Source organism: Tasmannia lanceolata, unplaced genomic scaffold, assembly GCF_043159265.1.
Source record: "Tasmannia lanceolata isolate RefF3 unplaced genomic scaffold, GAP_Taslan_0.1 ptg000008l, whole genome shotgun sequence".
NCBI classification, from domain to species: Eukaryota; Viridiplantae; Streptophyta; class Magnoliopsida; order Canellales; family Winteraceae; genus Tasmannia; species Tasmannia lanceolata.
The window spans coordinates 33,290,500-33,305,604 of record NW_027518685.1 but is presented as its reverse complement, the minus strand read 5'-3'; the positions used below and the strand labels follow the sequence as shown (position 1 = coordinate 33,305,604).

General features: G+C 43.0%; 1 protein-coding gene across 2 annotated transcripts in view; it reads left to right on the top strand.

The window, feature by feature from the left end:
• The first annotated feature begins 1,187 nt into the window (after positions 1 to 1,187).
• Positions 1,188 to 15,105, top strand: part of LFR (ARM repeat superfamily protein) — a 43,927-nt gene continuing 30,009 nt past the window's right edge. Inside the window, exon 1 of one of the 2 annotated variants that reach the window (XM_077389321.1) lies at positions 1,188 to 1,467. In XM_077389321.1, coding sequence (XP_077245436.1) covers positions 1,230 to 1,467 — 238 coding nt within the window. In that variant the 5' untranslated portion in view covers positions 1,188 to 1,229. The remainder of the gene's footprint in view (positions 1,468 to 15,105) is intronic. The other variant, XM_077389320.1, reaches the window with a different exon arrangement.

Here is a 15,105-nt window from a genome sequence, read left to right as displayed (position 1 = left end):
TGCCAAGGTCTCAACCCCAACCCAACCCGAAATTAAATCAGGTTGGCTTTTCCCAACCCCAACCCAGCCCAACCCCAAGAAATGCCAAATCAAGCCGAGCCCAAAATCGGGTTAAGCCCGTTGGTTCGGGTTGAGCACGACCCAAGCTGCGCCCCAGTGTGTAAAGTCCACTATTGTTTGAAAAGTACCATGGGGGCCACTTCATAGGATGATCCAAATCATAGACTTCACCCGAACATGAAGGGTGTCCAGTGGACCCAAACAGACCAACCGCATATTAATGAATATGGATTGGACAAACAACTGACTGGATCCAACTTCGTCTATTTGGGTCACAAAACCCATATTCTGACCCGAAACTATTTCGGATTGTGACCCAGATGGTGCATCCTGGATCCGAATCGAGGGTATGAATGTACGAAAATACCGTTGACATTTTCCCTATTCATTAGAGTATTTTCATAACATTCAAAAACCCTATTCATGGATCCAACTCCAGCACCCACACTCTTATAAGTCTGTAAGTAAGATCCCAAATGAATTTTTCTAGTGGATCAATTGACATCCATACCGAAAATCATTTTACATAGGATGATCCTAACCCTCTATAGAGTGAGAAGTCTTGAGTATTTTTCCAAAAGAACTGTGGGGTCCACTTCATAGGGTGATCCACATCATATAAGGAGATTTTTACAGGGGAGTAGTAATAAATCGACCCCCAGATATCTTAAATCGAACCCGACACTCAAATGGACGGTTTGGATCAGCCTATGGGTAGGCCGTACGGTATTTTTTGGAAAATATCAGAGGCCTTATAAAATTTTAAGGGAAATGTTATCAGGTATTTGGATGACGGCACTCCTCACTTTATTGAAAGTACGGTATGGCCCACACCATAGGATGATGCAAACTGTACATTAGATGGGCCATAGCCTAAATAGGTTGTGGCCCAAAAATTATTTCCATAGTTTGATTCTAACCCTCCGATCTACAGAGGGTTAGGATCAACCCTCTAACATTCAGATCGGAGGGGTTAGGATCAGCCTATGAAAATGATTTTTGGGGCACAACCTATTTAGGCTGTGGTCCATTTAATGGACGGTTTGGATCATCCTATGGTACGAACCATACCATACTTTTAATAAAGTGAGGAATGCCCTCATCAAAATACAGTAGTGCTGATAACATTTCCCAATATTAAAATCTACACCGTATGAAATCTCTTACATATGAAAGTGTGGGGTTTGAGCGAGAGGGAGATTTTGGTCTTAAGAATGCAAAAGAGAGAACATAGCAGGGTGGCCGGAGTGACGGGCGGCGGCGCCACTCCGGCGGCGAAGCGTGGCCGTCCTTTTGGAAGCACCGCCGGTGCAGCTGCTGCCGCGGCACTAGCAGCCGCAGCCGGCGATTCCGCCGCGCCTTCGACCCTCCTCGGCCCTTCTCTTCAAGTTCATACCTCCTTCGCCGGTCAGATTCTCCAACCCTAACCTTAACCCTAACACTCTTTCCTTTTTTGTTTTTTTTACTCTGTGTTTCTTTAATCTATAGCTTCTTAACTCATTTTTTCTACGTATCATTTTCCTCATCTTCTTCATCTGCCCTGTTAATGGAAATTGGGGCGAATTAATAAGAGTACTAAAAAATTGGGTCTTTTATTATACTTGCTTAGTTTTTCTTCTAGGGTTTTGCTATTTTATGTATTGTTTCATCATTTTACTTAGTTTCTTGTATTTTATTTCTATCGCACTTGCATTATCCTTGCCAGTTTGGTGGTGATTAGGATTGGGCTGAATTTTTTTTTTTTTAATGGTAGGATTGGGCTGCAATTAAAATTAAAATTAGGATATGATGAAATTTTGAGTTGAAGGACTAGCCCAACAGTTAACCAGAGAACAAGGGCTGGTTGGTTGAAGTGGAAGCATGCATGCATTCAGAGTTCTGTGCGACCGTAAAATACCTACCAAGTTGCAAGGAAAGTTTTATAAGACAGCTGTGAGGCCAACCATGCTCTACGACTCAGAATGTTGGGCCGTCAAGAAGTAGCATGCTCATAAAATGAGTGTAGTGGAGATGCGAATGCTTAGATGGATGTGCGGGCACACAAGGTTAGATCGAATTAAACATGAAGACATCTGTAAAAGTGGGGGTGGCACCAATTGAGGAGAAGATGATAGAGCACCGGTTAAGATGGTTTGGGCATATCCAACGTAGGCCTTTGGATGCTCCAGTGAGAAGAAGTGACTCGTGCCTAGTTGATGGAGTAAAAAGAGGTAGGGGCAGACTGAGAACAACTTGGGTAGAAACAGTGAGGAAAGACTTGAGGGCTAGGAACATAACATAGAACATGATCTTGAATAGGAGAGAATGGAAGAAAATGATCCATGTAGAAGAACCCAACTACTGTCAGGACTCAGGATTAGACTTAGTCAATTTGAGCCGGGTAGATCCTTTCACCTTCTTCATGAAAATTTTCTAAAAAATTCATTAGCCGACCCCAACTAGTCTGGGACAAAGGCTTAGTTGAGTTGAGTTGAGTTGAAGACTAGCCTAACAGTCTTGGTGGACAGTGTTACACTTACAATAGTGGGATTAGGTTGATGGCATGCATTGTCTAGAAACTATCTTCAATAGAAGTACTTATGTAGCATCTGGACAAAGTAACATAAGAGTTAGAGGGTCACATATTTAATGGCCATGTTTGTAGAAATTTAGAGAAGTGCTATATTACTAAATGACGATGGCTACAAATGGTAGAGCACTGGTTGGTTTAAAAGGTTGTCTTGATGAATGGAAGCAGTGATTGTGGTAAGAGTTGGAGGAGGATTAGAAGCAAGTCCAACATCCAACATCTAGGGAGGAAGTCAGTTCTGTTTTGTTCAGGCTGGAGTGGACAAAACATTTTCTATTGATATTGAAGCCCAGATAGAATCTTGAACCAAACTGTTTTGGCTCAACCCCATTTATTGTCACCTTTTTTTTCATTGTCATCTTTTTCCTTTTTTGAATGATAAGATGAAGAATATTATTAATGAAAAGAAGGGGAAAGACCTCGATGACCGAGATGGTCTATACAAGTGAAAAAATTGAACAAAGAAGGGATAGATTAGATGACTACTAAAGAACACTATCCCTTGAGATGGGAGGAAGTCAAACATATCCAAGCTATCCCTGATGGCACCAGCCCTAGCCACCCTATCTACATCGCCATTTTCCAATCTTCTTACATTTCTACAGGTGTTAGATGCCCCTGCCACACAGTCTCTAATCTCATCTCTATGGATGGGGGTAACTTCCCTTCAACCATTTGATAACGTTGACGGAGTCTCCCTCCACAATCTAGCTATCCTAGATATTACTCTCAACGATCCTCATGCCCTTCAGGGCTGCTCTCATCTCTGCCTCATTAGCATTCGTGATCCCAATAGGTCCTGAGAATGCCCATCACATTCCTCCTGGCTCATCTCTCAACACCCCTTCTATTCCCGCTAGCCCAGGATTATCTAGGCTCGATCAATCGAAGTTAAATTTCAGCTTTCTCTGTTTTGGCAGTTACCACTCAGGGTATGGACAAGCCACATGCTCGCTGTTAAAGTAAATATCTCTCCATCCATGCCACATGTCAAAGGTTGATACGAATCTGAAACTTTGAAGGGTCTTTACCTAGGCTACTGTTAGGGCAATCACGTTGGTGTAGATAAATTATGGAGATTTAACAAAGCCCCCAAATACCCTGGCACATTCCTCTCTTTCCAGAGAACCCATATTGTCTCGACCAAGACCACACTCCAGAGTCTTTCCTTTTGCTCTCCAAGGAACATAGAACCAGCAGTCCAAGAGGTCGATCAATCTATGTAGTGAAACCGACACTAGGCCAAATGGGCCTGGTATCCTACTCCATACGTCTCTAGCCAGCCTGTAGTAAAGAAACATGTGGTCTACTGATTCACTTGACTCCACTCAGAGAGCACAATGGTCCACTATCAACATGAGGGCGCAGGTAGTCTATTGTTAGAATCTTGTCTCGGAAAGCTGACCACCCAAACACACAGACCCTGGAGGCACATGAATGCCCCACACTGTAGCAAGAGGCGAAGGTCCAAGGCTAGAAGTCAATTGAAGGTAGAATGACTTGACTTTGAATATCACCGAGGAGCTCCAGGTCCAAACCCTTTTATCCTTATCGGTCCTCTTTATATAACAAGCCTCCAGTATCTCTAGTGGTCATGCTGCCTGATCCAACTCCCTATCAAAAAAATTCCTTCTGAAATTTAATTTCTACACTATTCTTCCTTCCTCCCATTCAAAAACTTTCCTTCACAAACACCTCCTTATCCACTACTACTTAGAGCACAGCTGGAAACATGGTCTTAAAAGGAACTTCTTGGCACCAATTTTCACGCCAAAATTTGTTCTGGTCACTAGAATAGGCATTGTATCTAATCCCTTCACTGAACTTGTGCTTTTGCTTCAAAATCTCTCTCCAAACCGTCACACCACTATCCTTATCTCATCCCAGTACTCTCCCATACTCACTTTCTATCACCCTGTTCCATAGATGGTTCCTTTCCTCCCAAAATCTCCATAACCATTTCCCACTCAAGGTTTTATTTACCTGTCTTAACCCCTGCTAGTACTCAGATTGCCCTCCTTAATACGTTTGCAAACCTCTTCCCAACTTACCAGGTGCAATTTCCGCTTATCATCCGAGCCCCACATAGAAATCTTCTATGTATTTGCTATATTCTTTTAATGCCACTCATTGGGCACTGCAAGACTAACAACTGATAGATGAGAATGCTGGCCAAAACTGCCTTTTAAAATGTGATTCTCCCCCCAAAGGAGACCGGGTTCCTCTTCCACGTATTCACCATTTTTTCCACCCTTTCCACTATCGGGTCCCATTCCTTTTTTTCAGGTCTTCCCACCCACAATGGGAGGCCAAGGTATGTTGACGGGAATCTATCCAACTCGCAACCTAGTAGCCCTGTCATTTCTTCAATTTTGCCATCAGAAATTATGAGGAGTCTAGATTTGTGAAAATTAGACCCCTGCCCCGTCATCATCTCATAGTATCTTAATATTGCCTTTAGATTAAGGACTTTATCAACTCGAGCAACACTGAGAATTAGGATATCAATTGCAAACTGCAGATGCCTAACTGATTATTCCTCACTCTAAGGCGCCCTCTATTAGTTCAAACTCGTTTCCTTTTTGGTCAGTCTACTTTAGGTTTACGCTACTATCTCAAAAAGGAGTGGAGATAGTGGGTCACCCTTCCTTAAGCCTCTAGAAGACTTGAAAAAGCCCCCAAATCCCATCCGTCTTAAGAGGTTATCGAGGGATTTCCATTCCGCTCGCCCGTAGGCCTTTTCCATATCCAATTTACATAAGATTCCTTGCTCACCATTTTTAGAGTGATAGTCTAGTACCTCGTTTGCAATCTGTGCACTGTCCAGAATCTGCCTCTCCAGAACAAAAGCTGACCAATTACTAGAGATGATCCCTGGCATCACCTTTCTTAGCCTGTCTGCCTAGACTTTAGCCAACACTCTGTAAGCATCCTATCAAGCTAATTGCTCTAAAGTCTGCTGCTTTTACTGCTCCCTTTACCTTTGGATTAAGCGCAATGAAGGTGGTCCTAGTTTCCTTGTCCAATTCCAAGCCTTCATAAAATTCCTTGAAAAGTTGAGGTAGTAGCCTGTCTGTCACTCCACTATCTTGCTCAGAATGACCTGCTATCTCCTCTGTCAACATCTGTCCATGTGGCTCTGCCAAAGTTTCTACCTCGGTTGTGGGAATATCTGACTCTATCTCTGTATACTCTACCTGAGCTATAAAATCTGCCTCAACATGCTCTGAGATGGGCTCGGCTAAAGGCTCGAGCTCATAGTCAATAGTAGCTGATCTACCACTGGCATCATCTGTGTCTACCGGCCCCATATAAACAACCTGCTCTCCACTACCAATGGTGATGTTTGGCTCACCAGATGACTCCTCAAGAGCGGTCACAACTTCCTCCTCCCCTTCATGAGAACTATCCACAATGTCAGGTGGTAGAGGAGAAGTGGATTAGTGGTTCCTCTGGGCAGCTAGCTAACTCATAAGCTCTAGCATGTGTATTATGGCTCTAAAGTCGGAAACAAACTCACGACGAGCTGCCTCCTGTCGCATCAACCGCCGTTGGTACCGATAATACGCCTCCGGAGCATCAGCTCTTATGAACTCACCTCCTATATCCTCCCAACGACTAAAAGAAGCCTCGCCTGCGGCACGTCGCTCACCAACAATCCCAACATATATAACCACATGGATCTGGCGTCTCGTACCACGGCCTCTCTGAATCGGTGAATGGTAGCCCTAGGATCATAACCATATTACTGTATGCGTGGTATGCATCTACTGCATCAATCCACTCTATACACGTCGTCTCGCAGTCGTCGTAGTGGTCATGTCCCTCAAAGTTTGGCACAAATGGTGTTCGTCATAAGTTTCAATTTTGATGTTTTGTTGACTGGGAGTATTTATTGTTGGAAGAAAAAAGTAAAAATTATTTAAACAACAACTGGATAAGCGAGTGACTCCGATTATGTGGACTCTAGATGGATGATAACCTATTGTTCTTGGAAGATAGGTCTATTGAAATTTGTATTTATATGTTACACTAGACTTTTCCTATGTTTCCCAATTTTTTTAACTTCTTAAAAATTCTTGTGTTTTTTTATAGACATATTATTGGAATGGGGAAATGCCAAATGCTACATTCTAGAAGCAAAACAAATGCTCATTGGAAAGAAATTGACAACAATTGATGGAGAAGTATGGTAACAAGGGCCTAAATTTAGAAGATTGGTCATGTTAAAAATCTTCAAATCTAATATGAGAAGAGGAGAGAAGAAGAGAGAGGCAAGAGAAAGAAATCCAATTTTCTTTGTCTCTCTGATGTGTATTACAATGACTTTTTTATCGAGAAACAAAAGACCTAAGTATCCTTAATAAAGGCTAAATGTATATTTCTAAATCTACCCCTTAGGGTGCTGTGTTCCTTGGAACATGATCAACTAGCTCATGAAATGTATGTAATGATTCGCAGTAAGGCCCTTTGTCAAAATGTCTGTACTCAAAACAAAGGAAAGATCTCACAATTCTTCTCCTTTTAAATAATAAAGTGAGTGTCATCTCTATATATTTCGTACAGGAACTTTGTTAATCATCATCAACTCGCCCAAGTTGACTCCCTTTTTACCTTGGGCAAGTTCTCGTTCGAGTCTAAGTTTTTCCCTACCAAATCAATCAAAACTCCTTTTAATCGTCCAAATTAATGAAAAATTGACCACATCAATCTTGGAGTTGTCTGGGTAGTCGTCTCTTTTGTAGCCATGTTCTCGTCCAAGTCCAAGTTCTGAAACGCAGAAAAACCATTATGCCTCTGCACTAGATCTGACGACTGTGTGTTGCTCCTTGCTATTCCATGGGACTAAGTAATTGCCCACTAATATACATAAGCCTGTAATTGTCCTCCTGGCATAGGACCCTATCTGCACTGAGAATTAACTTCTAGTCCACTTTGTCCCTACTCCCATTCCTTCTATTGCCTTTGCTCCCCGGATTTTATGCTTCACCAACTTGTTATCAAAGTAAAACCTAGTTTCGACATGTTGCAGTTGGATTTCTATGGAGAGGATGACATCTGTTCAAAAGAATGAAACTCTGTTTATGTTTTAGCGACAACTCTGAGGTTTCCTTTCTAGAGGAGTGCTACTCTTTTATAGCTTAGTGGTGTGACTCCATAGAGAACCTATTTAGATTGGTGAGCTGTTCTTCTAGTTGGGATTTAAATTGAGATATGTTTGGATGATGTTGCAAGATGAAAGATTCTCTGAGGAATAGATAAATCGTTGCTCCAGGATACATGGAAGATCAGCAAATGGGATTCTTTGCTAGCTAGGGAAGGGACAAATAGACAGGATTTACATATGTTTGATTTTTCGCCGCATAGGAGGGTTGTTTGGTTGTATTTTCGATTTTTATCTCTGTTATTTGTCATCGTTATTTATTTCTATATTTGGGTGGACTTTCTTAATCTCCCATTTATTATTAATGAAAGCTACTACCATTCAAAAAAGGATACATGGAAGATGAATCAAATTTCTCCGCTCAAAGGAGTTGAGTTTTTGTATTTTATTTTGGGAGCATGATGGCCGACCATCCATGACGCCTGACAAGGATATCCAGCCTGGGTTTAGAGTATATCAACGTATGCAGAGGTGGGATCCTTCATGTCTCACTTCCATATGGGTTTATGATGGCATCAACAACTGTTCAAGGGATCGAAACTAGCAAAAACCCTGGGGAAAAGGATGGCAACTCCATGCTCTCTTTGACGGCAGACTCTCTCGAAAGAGACCTTCAAGAAAATATAAATGCTTGTATGGCAAGAGGTGAGACATGCTCTGAAGATCATCTGTCAATGACGGATGAAAACATTGGTGAAACAAACAGGGAAGAGGAAGTAATCATTGTGGAGAAAATGGGAAAGGATTTAGGGGTAGATCTTGAGGAAGATGCACCTAGAACCAGGAAATTGGTGGAGGAGATTGTTGATAGGGGAACTAACAACTCCACCTCTCGAAAAGGGGCGGGCAAAGGGTGGCGGGAGTTGTTGCGGCTGCGGTGAGCAGAGCAATTAAGGGGGTAAACAATCCAAATGTCTCCAATGAAGATAATTTTCTGGAACATCAGGGGGTTGGGGTCTGAACGGAAACATTTGGCGGTGGAGGATCTGGGTAGGACTAGACGTCCGGACGTAATGGCGGTAGTGGAATCCAAGATAATGGGGGTGTCTGAGGCACTTATCAATGGGGTGTGGGGCAGATCCAATAGGCGATGGGTTGCCAAAGCTGCACGGGGTACGGCCGGAGGTATTATTATTATCTGGCGAGAAAGTTCATTTGAATTGATGGAATCTATCGTGGGGGAGCATACGGTCTTTGCTTGCTTAATACATAGAGCGATGAATTCTGAAGGGATGTTGATGGGTTGTGCACGGCCCGGCTGGAGCAAGAGAAAGAAGATCATTATGGCCGGAACTCCAGGGGATACGTGATCGCTGGAACGGACCTTGGATTGTTGGCGGTGACTTCAATACTATTCGATTCGCCGAGAAGAAGAACCCACCGGGGAGAATTACGATGCGTATGCGTAATCTCTCAGACTTCATTTTGGAGAATGAATTGATAGATCTTCCTCTCGAAGGTGCGAAATTTACCTGGACTAACAATCAAGACCGGCTGATAATGAGTAAGCTGGATCGGGTCCTAATCTCAAGGGAATGGGATGAAATATTTCCTCTGATCTCACAGCGGGCCTTGCCGAGACCAATATCGGATCATAATCTGATTATGTTATTGCTGTCGGATTTCTCGGGGGAACCAATACCTTTCAAGTTCGAAATGGCATGTTGTGAAGACCCCACTTTCAACTCAAAGATTGCGATATGGTGGAATGAGAATCATATTACTGGCTGGAAGGGATTTATTCTAAGCAGAAAATTAAAATTTCTGAAAGAAAGAATTCGAGAATGAGGTAGAGTGGACAGAGAAAACAAGGACTGTATAATGGTGGAGGTGTTGTCCAAACTGGGCGAATTGGAAAGGAGGGAAGAAGAGCATGTGTTGAGCGAGGACGAACATCAGGAAAGGGTTGAGTTGAAAACTGACTATGAGGAAATAATTCGAAGAGAGGAGATTAGCTGGAGGCAGTGGTCTCGGGCGGTGTGGTTGAAAGAGGGGGACAATAACACTAGGTTCTTCGACAGGATGGCATGTGCAAGGAGGAGAAGTGGAGAACTAATCAGATAAATTGCCTTCAAGTGGAGGGTGAACTGGTGGAGGATCCGAACTGTATCAAGGCGATTATAGGAGAATACTATCAGAAACTCTACACGAAATCGCGGTACTGGATGCCTAAAATCAGCGGCTTACAGTTCAAATTGCTCTCTACAGATCGAAGGGACTGGTTGGAGCGCGATATCTCAATCGAAGAAATTGAAGAGGCCCTCAAGTCTCTAAAAAAGGAGAAAGCACCGGGGCCGGATGGATTTCCAATTGCTTTCTACAATCAACACTGGGAAACAATTAAACCCGAGGTAGTGGCCTTCATCAAAGAATTCCATGCAAGAGGGATCATCAACAAGAATGCAAATACCACTTTCATCACCTTAATTCCGAAATCCGAAGGGGCGGTAGAAATAAAAGACTTTAGACCATTTAGCCTGATCCATGGTATGTACAAGCTACTGGCAAAGGTGTTGGCTAGGAGATTATCCATTGTCATGGGGGAGATTGTATCGAAGTTCCAGGGGGCTTTAGTCAATAACTGACAAATCTTTGATGGGGTACTTATTGCGAACGAGGTATTGGACTCTATTAAAAGGGCCGGAAAAGGTGGTGTAGTTGTCCGGGTGGATTTGGAGAAGGCCTATGATCATGTTGACTGGGACTTTCTCGATTATATTCTTTTCAGAATGGGTTTCGGGGATCGTTGGCGCATATGGATGAGAGGGTGTGTGTCCTCAACATCTTTCTCTATCCTGATTAACAGATCCCCGGCGTGTTTTTTCTAGAGTTCCCGTGGATTGAGGCAGGAGGGCCCTCTATCCCCATATCTATTCATCTTGGTTGTTAGGCTCTAAGCCTAAGGGTGTGCACTATTTGGTTTTAACCGACCGAACCGAATTATATTTCGGTTTCGGTTTCAGTTATTTTTTATTTCGGTTCGGTTTCGGTTAAGAAATCTTGTTTTTTTCGGTTATAGGTTTCAGTTTCGGTCTCAAACAACATATTATTCGGTTAGACCCAATAACCGAATTGTATTAGTCCATGACCCACCTAGCGAGTCTATTTTGTATTTGCAGTCCATTAATGCTCTGACATAAAATAATGCTCTTACACCATCTTTATATTATAACACCCCTTTTTTAATCTTACGTACTGTTTTGTATATATAATATATTTTTCTGTCTTCTTTGTTTACTGTAGACCTGACAAGAGAGGATAGAGATGTCTACTATAGACCTGACAAGAGAGAATAGAGACAAAAGAAAGTGGCCAAGTGGGCCCAACCGGAAGACCAAAGCAATCGATTGAGAATTTGAGATTCAAGTTATTCAACATTTCAACTCGTTTTCTCATTCTCAGCAAAGACTAGACCTAGGGTTTCTTCACTTTCTTGACCTTCTTCTCTCTCGAGTCTCGATGGCCGCCACTTCCAATTCCACTTCCACCGTTCCCCGAGTCATCGACGACGAACCTTCTTCTCTCTTGAGTCTCGACAGTCCCACTCTCTCTCTGTCTCACTCTCACTCTCACTCTCTCTCTCTCTCTCTCTCTCTCTCACACACACACACACACACACACACACACACGGGCCGACGGGTTTTTTCTACTTTTCTCTCTCGACTGAAACCCATCTCCTTTTAGGGGTTTTTGCTCCAACTCTCTCTCTCTCTCCAACTCCGGCTTCAACTCCGCGATCAGAAGACTCAGAACTCAGAGGTGATTTATCATTTTTGTTTTCTGATTTTAGACATTTAGGGTTTGTGTGCCTTTATATAAACAAATTCGGTTTTAACCGAACTACCCGATTAACCGAATTACAAATTCGGTTTCGATTAGGTTCGGTTAAATATAATTTCGGTTACGGTTTCGGTTATCGAATTAAGCTAACCGAATTTATTTCGGTTATTAATTTTGGGGTAATTCGGTTCGGTTTTAACCGAATGAACACCCATATCTAAGCCTTCTCATATATAGAGCAGAGCAAAGAGGTTACATTAGGGGTTTGAAACCGTGCCATAATGCCGATTCAATATCTCATCTCCAATTTGCGGACGACACCATTTTGTTATTGGATGATAGTCTGGATCAGATCTATAATTGCAGGCGTATATTCTGGTGGTTTGAACTTATATCCGGTTTGAAGATTAATTTTTCCAAACGTGTGGTGGCCGGCATAAATTGTGAAAATTGTCGTATATCAGAGTACGCAAGGGTCATGGGATGCATGAGTGTACAATTACCAATCGAATATTTGGGCTTACCACTGGGGTTTAGTGTACCAAAGGCATTGTTGTGGGACTCGGTTGTCGAATGGATTGAGCGGAAATTGGGTTCATGGAAAAAACAAAACCTATCGCTTGGCGGCAGAATTATGCTCATAAAGGCATCCCTTAGCTATATGCCGGTATATTTCATGTCCCTTTTCAAAATCCTGGTGAAAGTCGCAAAGAGATTTGAAAAAATCCAGCGGGACTTTTTGTGGGAGGGTAGGAATCAAGGTAAGGGATTGAGTCACCTATTGAAGTGGGACACGATATACAAAGCTCGCAGGATGGACGGCCTGGGTATCAGCAAAATCCGGTTGAGAAATAGAGCATTGTTGGGCAAATGGTTATGGAGGTTTGGTGTGGAAAAGCAGGCCTTATGGAAACAGCTAATAAAGGCTAAATATGGTTGTAACTAGGGGGAGTGTAATTGCAATGGGTCGCCGGCGGGGAAGGGGTCTGGAGTTTGGAGATCGGTTTGGTCTTCAAGGGATATCTTTTAGGAGTGCATCAGATTTAAAGTGGGTGTTGGCAATAAGGTAAGATTTTGGAATGATCTATGGTGCAGTGATCGCACGCTAGTGGAAGAGTTCCCCGATTTAGTAAGGGTCGTGATGAATCCCGAGGCATCGATTGCAGAGTATACCTTCCGTGGGAATGGTTTCGCTGATTTAATTTGAGACATCCGAATGCAAAGTGTTCTAAAGGACGAGGAAATTACTTCATTAGGGAGGTTGATGGCCATGCTATCATATATATCTTATCTCCTAATCATAAGGATGAATGGATCTGGACTCCTGATGCGGAAGGAGGTTTCTCTGTCCGATCTTTTTTCAAAAAGATAAATGATGAAAACCGTCCTCCATATCGTAGCGCGCGGGTATGGAAATCCGTGGCCCCGCCCAGAGTTGCGACTTTCATTTTGATTGTCTCTTCGAACGGCATTAATACTTGCGATAAGCTAAAGCAGAGAAGTTTGCAATTTGCAAGTTGGTGCTTCTTATGCCACTTTGCGGAGGAAACCATCGACCATCTGTTTATCCAGTGCCCTTACGCCTATAATATCTGGATGTCAACAATTAGTGCTTTTGGGATGTCGTGGGTATTCCAGAGATGTATATCTAATATCATTTTGGATTGGAGTGGGGCGTACTCGGGGTATCTTGGACAAACCCTGTGGTCGGCAATTCCATTTGCCGTGGCTTGGAAGATCTGGAATGAGCGCAACAATCGAATTTTCGAAAACCATTCGAGGACGTGGCGCCACATCGCTCTTGAGGTAAAAATTCTATTAATTCAATGGTCCCAGTCAAAAAAGGGATTACCGTATTCCATGGGAACCATTTTGCGTAACTGGAATACTTTCATGTCGGAGCGATTTGCGAAAGAGATCATCATTCCTGGTTGGAACCCCCCTCCGCCTGGGTGGTTAAAGTTGAACTTCGACGGTTGTTCCTTGGGTAATCATAGTACCGCAGGCTTTGGAGGGGTTATCCGTGACTCTGAGGGACGCATTATTATGTCTTATGCGGGCCCCGCTGGCATTTGCGACGCGAACGAGGCCAAAGCTAAGGGTTTGCTCTTCGGGTTACGTTGATTTGTGTTGAACAATTTGGGTCCACTGATGATCGAGGGTGACTCGACCAATGTGATTGCGTGGGCGACTAGCCGTTGTGGTGGTCCTTGGCGCCTTTACTAGACGATTGATGCTATTAGGGATTTTATTCGGATGTTGCAAACCCAGATTGCTCATAGGTGCCGTTCAGCCAACTCTTCCATGGATGCATTGGCAAAGGAAGGAGCTTGGCTTGCCGAATCCCGGATTATTTATCCCTATCCTGTTGTATTGCCCCCTTGATTATTTATCCCTGATTATTTTTTTGTTACCTTTCAAAAAAATGATGCCATCAACAACTTTCTTTCATATAGATTCAACACCTATCCAGCTTAGGCCATTGTATCCGGTGTTTATCTAGTTCTGTCCCCTTCACACCGTAGATCCAAGCAGGATCCCCTTTTGCTCACGTGACCCGATGTCTCAGCCATGCCATTGACGGAGTTCATGTTCTAGCCATTCCTCTAGCACGCTGTTTGGAGCTCTAGGCATGACCGGATCCCCTCTTAGAAGAGAGTTCTTTGTACACTTTTTTCAATGAAGGATGGAATGGATGGGAATTAAAACATTGACACATTGTGAGGCTAGTGGGTGAAAAAAAGGAATTAGAACATTGTGGGTGAGAAGCTTACCCTTGCTTCCTTGTATGATACTTGGAACCCTTAAAAGTTGTGATGACTTGTAGATTTATGATGTGATGCCATCGAAGATCTGAAGAGTAATTCTTTGTACAGTTTTTTACTTGTTGTTTTTGTTTACATTGAGGGCCTTTTTTATTTTGGCATTTTATGAGCCTAGATGTGGGGATGTCCATCTCATTTAGGGCTTTTTTCCTATGAGTTGGACGACACTTTAAATTTATTGTTGACACGTGTCGTGTTGTGTCCGACGCGACACCCGTGTCCACACTCCTTTAGACACTAAAATGTATGTACGGCTAGAAGTGTTAGTAACTTCATATGTATGTACGTGTATGAGTGTGCCACTATTTCAAGATTATTAGGGGTTGCCATGTCAGATACCTCGTATCCGTTCAGAAACTTGGCACACGAATCTGTGTCCACAAATCAAGATTATATGTACTTTCTATTTTAGCCGTGTCTCCAATTCTAAGGTTTGGGAGTTTGCCGTGTCCGTGTCAACATGCGACACTCGTGTATGTGTCCATAAATCATAGGCTTTTTCCCTTAGTTGGCCTATTTTACCCTTCACGTTACTTGTTGTTCTTTATTGCCAATTTGGGTTTGGGGTGGGGGTGGGTGGGGGGAGGGGGGGGGGGGGGGGTTGTTGTGTGTTGTCTCCATTTACTACAATTTAAGTCACTTAAGTTGAGAAAGAAGCTCATTGGATGAAAGCATGGCCCACCACTAGCCTCACTTAAGTGAGTCTT